At 36.3% G+C, this 10,740-nt stretch overlaps 1 protein-coding gene across 1 annotated transcript in view; it reads right to left on the reverse strand.

Annotated features, from left to right (window-relative positions):
• Window positions 1–10,534, reverse strand: part of LOC106550055 (scavenger receptor cysteine-rich domain-containing protein DMBT1) — a 34,155-nt gene extending 23,621 nt beyond the window's left edge. Inside the window, exon 1 of the mRNA XM_014067836.2 lies at window positions 10,375–10,534. Coding sequence (XP_013923311.2) covers window positions 10,375–10,468 — 94 coding nt within the window. The 5' untranslated portion in view covers window positions 10,469–10,534. The remainder of the gene's footprint in view (window positions 1–10,374) is intronic.
• Window positions 10,535–10,740: the final 206 nt, after the last annotated feature.

Below are 10,740 nucleotides of genomic sequence, written 5' to 3' on the forward strand. Positions count from 1 at the left end.
ATATTTATTTATTTATTTATGTAAATATATCCCACTTTTATTATTTTTACAAATAACTGGAGGTTGTGAACATATCCAACATACTTTCTTCAGGGGTGGGGTCTTACATGTGAATTCTTTTAGAAAGGGGTTCTCTGCCCAGTTGCTGGGTGGATGTGCCCACCTAGTCAGCCTCCTACACCATGGTAGGGGGGTTGCCCTTCCTGGGGCTTTGGAGGCTTTCCTCAAGCCTCCGGGAGGGTGGAAACGGCCACCTCAGGCTCCGGAGGCCCCTCTGGAGGCTGGAAATGACCTTGTTTCTGGCTTTCCCAAACTTATGGTAGGGCCATTTGTTGCCCTCCCCAAGCCTCCATGCACACCCTGCACTTACCTGCGTTAAAAATGGGCTGGTGGAGATGCCTGTGAGGGTGGGCGGGGCCAGCCAGGAATGGGATTTGGGTGTTCTCTGAACTGCACAGAATCTTAGCTAGAAGTTCTCCCGAACTCCTGCGAACCCCTAGCAGCCTACCCCTGAGTCTTTCTTCCTCTTATTTTTACCATCACAACAAACCTGTAAGGTGGTTTGGACTGAGAAAGAGTGACTGGCCCAAGATCACTTAGCTGATTTTCATGGCTAAGGCAGGACTTCAACTCACAGTCCCCTGTTTTCTAACCTGCTGCCTTAACCACTAAACCAAATTTATTCTCTTTTAGTGTATTTTTGGTCATTCAGATGTATTTCTGTTGCTGCCAAATTGTTTTGAAAAAATGATTAGTTTTTTTTACTTAAATAAACAAAATAAATAAAATTATTAATTTTATTTTAATCTTTTATGGAGACTTCCATCTCACAACAGATTCTGGACAGTATACTAAATCCATTATAATAAATACAAAATCATTCTGCTCTGATTAAACAGTAATTACCAAAACTAAACCACACCATTAATGGTGCTTATCTAACTGCCTGATCCAAAAGCTTGAAATAAATGTTTTACAGAATATTCCTTTGGCTAGTTTGGATCTGTTAAATAATGCATGGAGTATAAATATCTTAAATAATTATAAAGCATAGGAGTGAACTAAATGTACTAGAGGGCATGAACTGTTTCATAAAAATAATATCATATTTCATCTTACATGTGAATCCATTGTTGGAACTACTTAGTCCATGCAACATAAACAATTACAAAAATAAGATACAACTTCTCAAAAGTCCATTGCTGAATGTTGCACTGCAGAATACATATTTTCTACATATCATTTTAGAAATGTTTTAGTAGAACAACCCATTCCATTCCTAAACTCATTGTCATACCATGTAAATTCTACAAATCTAGTTTGCATCCATGAGTCCTATTGGAATATGACAAATCTCAGCCTTTGTATGTAAACATTTTGTTTTATTCAATGGTAGTTTTAAGAACTATGCATTTCTACTACATTATTTTCCTATTTTAATTTTTTTTTAAAATAAGCTGAGCCACTCTAGCCAATAATACATTTTTCTTTTTCAGAAACCCATCCTGCTCACTATATTTTTTACATAATAGGTTTATGTATTCTAACATCAGAATATTCCAAAATATAAATGTATTATTGGCTCAGCTCTTCATCCTGCTTGCATCTTTCCATTCCCTTCCTTTAGTTGTTGTTTTTTTCATATATTTTTGAAATAATCTTCCATGACACTCAACAGAAAAATATGGGGAGCAAAATGGGGATCTAATTTCCGTCTCCCAAGTCAAAACTATGCAAAGAACAGGTGTAGCTTAGAAGTCAAGGCAACCTGGATCTTTCTTATTCCCTCTTGATTATTCCCAGACCAATAATAATAATAATAATAATACAATTGTTCTCAGCACAAAATTTGAGCTACATCTCTTTTCCCCCTTCCCTTGAATATAATCCTCTAAATGTGTCTACTACAGATGGGCTATAGTCAGTAAGAATTCAAATGATGGTTCTGAAGTTCAAGAAAAGCTCCAGCAGAACCTGTGAACAGTCTCAGGAGATACACAGTTAATAATCATCTGAGGCTGATCAAACACAGGCACCACCTAAAGAGCTGGAGTACAGATAATGATGACATATGACCTCTCAGTCCCTGCACCTGATGACTGGAGTGAAGAGCATAGAAAAGACATTCTGTGAGGCTCCTTGCAAAGTAAAGGCATACATCTCTTGAATAAAGGCAGCTGGCTTTAAGAGGTAGCCCTGACCCATGATCTCTTGTTGGAATCAACAGGTGCAGTCTCCAGTTCTTGTGTGAGATTTGTTTGCATTTGGCCCACCTCTGGACTGATTGATAACCTTGACATGGCTCTTGGAACTCTGGACTGGTTTTGTTGCTTATATATTCTTGTTAAAAGCAAAACTACTTAGTAAGCTTCTTTGTGCTGTTATTTTCTGATCTTGAGTAATCTGCTAATATGTCAATGTATAATTGAAACCAAAAACAGGACATGAGCAAAGATTGTTGAAATGAATGCAGATAATATATTGCCATCAGGCAGATTTCTTGTCAGCCCTAGACTCTTGTCAGCCCTAGACTAAGAAATAAACTTCATAGAAGAGCCTGATGCTGGGAATGATTGAGGACAAAAGAAGAACAGGACGACAGAGAATGAGGTGGCTGGATGGAGTCACTGAAGCAGCCAGTGTGAGCTTAAATGGACTCTGGGTATGGTAAAGGACAGCAAGGCCTGGAGGAATGTTGTCCATGGGATTGCGATGGGTCGGACACGACTTCACAACTAACAACAACAAAAAGTCTAATAAACTACTTCCATTTAGATTGGCTACCGTAACATAATCTTCTTTTATGTACATGTGAATTAAGGAGATGCCTGTCTAAGATATTTTTTATAATCCTCCCTCAATATTTGATTTTAAGCACTGTTTCCCTTTTTGCTGCTTTGGTAATTGATCGTCCCTCTCTCCATTCAGGTCATACTTTTTATTCTCTGCACTATTATACCAAGTCCCATGTCCTCCAATGAATTGAACCATTCTGCTTGCCACTTAATCTGCCTCTTCCCCTTTTCCTCCAACAATTCACTCCTTGAAGACTGGGAAAAGAAAGAAAAAATGATCATTAAATTCTGGGGAGAGATGAGATAATTCAGTTATCTAAAAATATTCTGTAGTATGCTTTCATTTGAAAGTAATCTTTCAGAATTATTTCAATCTGCAACTCTCTTCAGGTTGAAATACATGTACATGTTTTGCTAAATTATTCTGGCAGAATCTCCCAATAGCACAATCACTATTGCCTACGCAGCTCTCTTGTTTCTAGAGATGTTAGTTATAGCAAAATGTGGCTTTGACTACTTTGTAGATCCTGGCATGATGCAATGTGAGCAGATATAGATAGATGTAGTTGTAATGTGACCTTGTATTTCCACCTCCCCTTCAAGCCCCCTACAGGTTATTGCCATTCTAATTTCAAGTAATACAACAAAGGGGTTGATTTCATAAGGATCACTGTTTGTACTGGAGTTAACCCTGGGTTTGTATCCACAAGTTTCCTAATACTCTGATAATTTCAGTAGGGGTGTGTGTGTGTGTGTGTGTGTGTGTGTGTGTGTGTGTGTGTGTAACTAAGTCTATATGTTTAAATGGTTAGTGAGATGGACAAATAACATTCTGCCTCCTTTTAGCTCTAGATTTGTTAAAAGATTTGACATTAAAACTCTAGATAGGACTGCCGTGCAAAAGACAGATAATAGACATATTTAGAAAAGTTAACTTATGGGTCCCGTCCCCCCCCCCCACCTATGCTCAAAACTTGAGTGCACAGTTGGCCAAAAACTCTGAAATGCTCGGTAAGAACTAAGAGATGTCATAGAGCAGTAGCATCCAACCTTGGCAACTTTAAGACCTGTGGACTTCAACTTCCAGAGTTCTTAAAGGTCTTAAAGTTGCCAAGGTTGGAGACCACTGTTATAGAGGACAGTTTGAGAGAAACTAGCATTAGAGAAATTTGCAATTAGTCTTAGCTCAAGAATATTCCCTTTGAAGTAACCTTATGAAGGTAATGCCTTTCTGGGAAAACCAAAATAGTACACAGTGATGGATTAAGTGGCAGTTATTGAACTTTGGAAGAATGATTCAATATGTTAAGTTTGAACTGCAATATCTATCGCAATAGAGCAATGAAGCAAACAGAACTCTGTAACAGTCCAAATCAGTTTTACTGGAAATCCAAAATTAGTTATTCTCTAGTTCTCTTTGTGTGTTTATTGAAAATGACTAATTAGCGTCATAGAGGTTCTATTGCTTTAATCACAATCCAGATAAAAATTACCTGCCTCTATTATTTGAAAATTCCCATCGACCTTGGTAAAAGAGACTAGAAGGTTTTTTCTCTCTCCCGTGTCTTTCTTTTAATAGTTTAATAGTTTTAATAGTTTTAAAAGACTCACAAGGGTGATGATCCTCAAGTTTAGCATGACTCTATAGTCTTAAAAGTTGGTTTTGCAAGGCAAAATTTCATAATCTCACTGAATTTCTAAAAAAGGAGTTGTTTCTTGGAAAATTTAATCATGAAATGGAAAATGGAGAATATTGCTCAACAACTCTAACTGGTTTGCTCTAGGAGAGAGAGGTTGCTTCAAAGATCAGCTACAAGTACTAATATTGCTTGATGCAGAGCCAGAAATTTTCCATGCAAGATTGGTAAACATTTGCTCTTTTTCCTGTTGATTTCAAATCTTCATCTCCCCTTTTTTCAAGCAACAGCTACTTATAATTACAGCAACTAGACATCTTGGATGTATTTCTTCTACAGCTTCTTTAGTTGAATTGCATATTTAAAGTATGCATGCATGTCTTCTAGTGACCTATCTGTAGTGAAAGTCTTGTTCCAGGCTCTTAGGGAATACTGAAAGGGGACTAGGAAAATCACTGTATATTACATATACGCAGTCTGATTTTTAAATTCCCTCAAATATAGATAAAGAGATTGCACTTTGGTGATAGTTCATATCCCAATTGAAAGCTTGAAGAATTTCTGGCATGAGTATTACATTGACCAGTCTTTTCTGTTCTTATATAAAGGGTAGGGTCTCTTCTTGAACCACCCTAGTTTTTTGCCCCTTCTATTAGATAATAATTTATGGTTTATGGATTACAAGGAGTGGCTGGGTTCATGAAATGGATGATAAAATAAGTAAAGCCAACACTATTATACTTAGAATAATGTATGAACTAGTCTAGGAAAACTGTGATTAAAAAGAGCTCATTTGCACCATTGGTATAATTTAATACTTTTTTTTGTAACAATATACTTAAAAGCATAAAGGATCCCTGATTTGACTTAGCTAACTAACTTGGTGGCAAAGACAACATGGTGGGAAAGACAAATGTTAATTTAAAGCAAAAACAAGTACAATAACGATGAAAACTAAAAAATCATTAATGGATTTGAAAGCCAATGTAGTGAGTGATGTGTCAGAGCTTGTGGTAGGAGTAGAAAGTCCCAGGTTCAATTCACTTTAAGCTGTCAAAATTACTGAATGAATGAAAAAATACTATATTGTGATGATAATATAGGTTAGTGAAGAATACTTCATGCACTAACTTAGATTTCTGAATAAAAGGAAGAATATAAATATAAAAAATACTTAATTGAAAAATAACAAAGGGGCAAGGAACTAGGGTCATTCAAGAAGAGTTAATGGGTTTCCCTCTTTTGGTCTATTTTAGCAATGGTACTAGAAGAAAAAATATCTAATAAGATGTTTTATTTGCATAGTTGAGAATGTTTTGTTGATATCTTCAGTTGCCAATTGACTTCAGTTGACACACATCTTCAGTTCTCTCCCCCCCCCTCTCTCTCACACACATGAAGATTTCCTGTTTTGAGTGCAGCTATTGAGTGATCATTGCAGCAATGTATTGAACTTAGAAAGGGAGGTGCCTTAGGAGAGAAATATTGTCATATTATTTGGGATACCCATGCTCATGTTCAAAAATATTTGTAGAAAGCTTTTCTGTCTAGGACCCTCTAGAATGTTCCAGGTTAAAAAAAAAACGGCATACCTTTTGCTGAAATGCTAAATCTGTTCGTAGAAAAGAAGAAAGAAAATAAAAATTCTGTGAAGAAAAAACTGGAAGACGTAAGCATTAGGAGGTACAATACAGTAAAAGAGTCAAAGAAAAGAGCAGACCCAGAGCCACTGAAGAAGTGGTTTGAGGAATGTAATCTCAAGTAGAACTGTTGTCTTACATCTTAACATCTTTGACAAGCGCACATGAGAAGAAACTTTATTGGCAGCTTTTCTAAAACCTATGAAAGAAGGTGGAGGTATAATTCTTTGCTTCTATGCACTCTTAATAACCTGGGCTAATATAGCAGATTACAGGCTATAGTCTTCAATGAAAAGAACTCCATCTTACAATGAATTGATTTAGACTGATAAAGGGTAGAAAAGAGAGAAAGATATAGACTTGAGAAAGAGAAATAACAAAAAAGAGAGATATTCTATTTGGCAGCCTGAAAAGAAAGACAGGAGCATTAAGGCAAACAAAGTTTTTTTTTCCTTTAAACTTTCAATTCTTTTCATATTCTTAGGAATAGAAGTTACTGATACCCATAGCAGACTTGGGGCAATGCATTTTTATATGGCTAATTTAGAGTTCAAAATTGTCCTCTTGGTCATGATCCCACTTTTAGCTCCATTCCTGGTAGCCACTGTTTAGAAATTATTTGGAAAAAAAGTAAAATAATAACGTACAGGTCCAACCTTTGGGTAGTTTGGCTTGGATATATTTTGTTTGTGAGCCTGTTCTAATTTGGCAACCTTGTAGTCAATGATCAAAGTCTATGTTTTCTTCATCTCCCATTTTTATTTTATTTATTTATTTATTTAGCCAACAGGAAATGCTCCTTGCCAATATTTATCCGATGTCTGGATCTGGGTGGTCCAAGAAATCTCCCCCTCCCCACAACTGTTGAAGTTTCACAAGCTCTTACGCAGGAGTATAGCCTTGTATTGATCATAATCACCAGTCTTCTCAAAGAGCAGCATGAACTGAAATAATCCTAAACCCCGTCTTCACAACCTACAGTTACTTGCATTGCCAGCAGTATGTGCATCTACAAATTGAAAATTAAAATACACACATACTATGGGGTTCTTGGCGCTAAGCTTGGTTGTTGTTGTTTTTTTGCAGACATTTCATTAGTCGACTAAATAACTTTTTCAGCGCTAAAAGGGTATAGGATTTGCTCTCTTTTTACATAGAGTGGCTTGCCCTATCAGTCAGGTCAAATAGAGAGGAATCTTCACTCCCTTCTAGCACTAATGATGTTAGAAAGATTAAGAAGGTGTAACCCTGTAAACTGGCAGATGACACAAGGGAATCTACCAATCACTTTCTTTAGATTTCCTTTATGAAATCAATTGCTGTCCTCATTTCAGGGACACAATGAGATTAATAACTGATAAAGTAGAAAGTCTACCTACATACTTCCCATTGTCTGAGAAATTAGAGGAAAACATATTAAGATGAAGAAGAGCCCTTAGAACTTTAGACATCATGATCAATAATAAATGACAATATTTGCAAAGTCCTATTTCCTAAAATCTGGCCTCAGACTGGGGTCTGAATCCAACATGAATTTATGTTTGTTTATTTACATATGTGTATGTGTGTGTATGCATGTATGTATATTTGTATGTACAGGGAGAGCTTAAAATCAGCTTGAAGGAAGGGGGGAAACTTCATTCATTGCCTCCGTTACAAGAACTGTGAGAGCTAGGTTCCAAAAGACAAGTCAACCATTATTATGCAGCAAAGCCTATATCATTTTCTTATCAAATTTCATCTGGATTTTTGAAGCCTCAACTATTTTCTCTTCGACATTTATGATCCCTTCCAATCTAATTTCAGTTTCTCCATGCTGAAGTGCACTGGCAAAGCCACCAATTATTTGCTGGTCATTTATCTGGCTGCTGAAAAGTTGGTTATATGCCTTTGTTTCTCCTCCTATCTTCCCAGTATGAAATTTAGACAATATAAAGAGGATATGGATTCTATATGCTAATTATTTGCATGCCTGCATGATGTTCCCTAAGCTAACAAAGACTCATCTAAACACCAGAATGGTTGTCTGTCAGATCATTAGAAATCACATAGTTCAAAATGGAGAATATAGTCCAAGACTGGTAGCTTAAGACACCCTCTCGCATTTTGGACAAAATGCTATTCTACAAAAAATGGATGGGAAAAGCAAAGCAAAAGCAGTCCATGATTTATGACATTGGAATACTTCTGTTCCAGCTGATCCATGTTTTATTCACTCAAAAGTTGCAAGGGCCTTTCCATGTGCTTCTTGACTGTAATTCTAATTTTTAGTGGCCAGACTCAATAAAAACTTTATCAGGTTTCTCTCTCTCTCTCTCTCTCTCTCTATCTCTCTATCTCTCTCTATCTCTATCTCTATCTCTATCTCTATCTATCTATCATCTATCTATCTATCTATCTATCTATCTATCTATCTATCTATCTATCTATCTATCTATCTATCTATCTATATATATATATATATATATATACTTAAAGTCACAACCCCTGGTATGCCCAAGTGTGGGAGGAAGGTCACACTTCCACTCTCTGTCATTAGGCTCGTCACAAGAGTCCATCCAGACAGAAACCCAATATTTTTACTGTTGCCTTTGTTATATTTGTGTTTTTATTTGTGCTGATAAATAAATAAAGGAAGACTAGTATAGATCTATACTAGTCTTCCTTTATTTATTTATCAGCACAAATAAAAACACACACACACACACACACACACACACACACACACACACACACACACACACACATATATATATATATATATAAAACCAAAGGGTTAGAACAACTTTATAAATGCTGAAAGCAATCTTCATTTTAGAATGTATTTATTCCAGAGCTGAGATTTAATAGTCTAATCTGAGAATGTTTGTTTAGTGTATTGTATGAGTAATACTGTCACTATTAATATCATTGTCATCATCTTCATCATCATTGTCATCTTTATTATCATCATCATTGAAAGGCACACAGGTAGTCCTTGGCTTATAATCATAACCATGCACAACATTTCTGTTATTAAGTGAGACATTTGTTAAATGAGTTTTGTCCCACTTTACGACCTTTCTTTTCGCAGTTGTTAGGTGAATAATTGCAGTTGATAAATTAGTAATCTGGTTGTTAAGTGAATGTAGCTTCTCTCCTGACTTTGCTTGTCAAAAGTTGCAAAAGGTGATCACATGACCTTGGGACAAAGCAACAGTCTTAAGTATGAACCAGTTGCTAAGTATCTGAAGTTTCATCAGATGATCATGGGGATACTTCAAAGGTTGTAACTGTGAAAAATGGTTTTAAGTCACTTTTTTCAGTGCCATTAAAGTACAAGAAACTAGTGGAAAGCATTTCTAAGCATGTACTTTTTAAAAAGAACATTGAGAAAAGCTATTGGATCAGACTAGCCTTTATTTAGTAAACATTTCTTTGTAAGAACGTTGGCAATCATCAGATAATAGATATGCCACAAATAACTCTTCATCCACCTTCTAACCACTTTGGTTTTACCTTGAAAGTTTATATTCTGGTAAGTTCCCTTGATTAAAAACATAACAGAAAAGCTAACAAGCACTAAATCATCCATTAGAAATTAGCTAGTGAGACCAGTAAGTCACCATAAGTTACAATCATTGACTAGCTGGCATCAAGAGATCCACCAGAAAAGAGTCAGGAAGTTATCAATAGTCAACAATTAGTTTATTTTAACAACTGGCTTAGATTGATTTCTAGTAATTAAGTACTTTACAGGCAAATATACATATACATAGGTGCATATTGGCAAATGGAGAAGGAATTTGCTCTTGCCACATGTAACAGAGGTAGGAGCTGGGGGTAAAGGAATTAACCATCTATTAGCTTAAAGTCTGTAGAGATGCTCAGACATCCAGGTAATGATTGTGCCAAAGGTGCTTTTTTTCAGGAGACAACTGGGCTTTCTTGTTTTTTTCTTTTGAAGAATTTTGATTCTCATCCAAGAAGCTTTTTCAGTTCTGACAGGATAGTGTGGAATGAAAGGATTTATACTCCTTGCAGACCATTGGGAATCTGCATCCTTTTTGTAGACAGCTGGTAATCTTCAATGATCCACTAAAAGGATGCCATTTACCAACTGTCTGCAAGGAGTATAAATCCTCCCATTTCTCACTATCCTGTCAGAGCTGAAGAAGCTTTTTGGATGAGAAGCAAAACATCTTCCAAAGAAAAAACAAGAAATTCCAGTTGTCTCCTGACCAAAAAAAAAAAAAAAAAGCACCTTTGGGACATATATTAGCTTGTTGCAGAATAAACACACACAAAAAAAGGATTACTCACCCCAAAAACAGGTAAAGAATAAAAGGGTCAAAGTAACCTCTTTGATTCTCTCTCCTAAGTATTTCTCCCCAAAGGGGAGAGAATAGGAAGCCATAGATCCCAATTAGGTAGAAGCAGATTATTCACTTGTTGTAATGAGTGAAAGCGTGGACTTAAACTGCTGCTTGTCCTGATGGGGTCAATGCCACAGGCAAAGGTTGAGAAGCAAAATACCTAGAGAGGGCTGGATGAAACTGGAGGGAGGGGTCTAATTCCTTCGCTGGTGAAATATACTATTTGCCAGTACTGCAGATATTTTCTGCGTATCGGACATTAAGAAACAACTTTCAGTTCCCCACAAATACCAAGAGATGAATCGCAGACGTA

The sequence above is a fragment of the Thamnophis sirtalis genome, unplaced genomic scaffold, assembly GCF_051295495.1.
Source record: "Thamnophis sirtalis isolate CommonGarterSnake01/CBP01778 unplaced genomic scaffold, rThaSir2_p1.2 scaffold_4, whole genome shotgun sequence".
Lineage (NCBI taxonomy): Eukaryota > Metazoa > Chordata > Lepidosauria > Squamata > Natricidae > Thamnophis > Thamnophis sirtalis.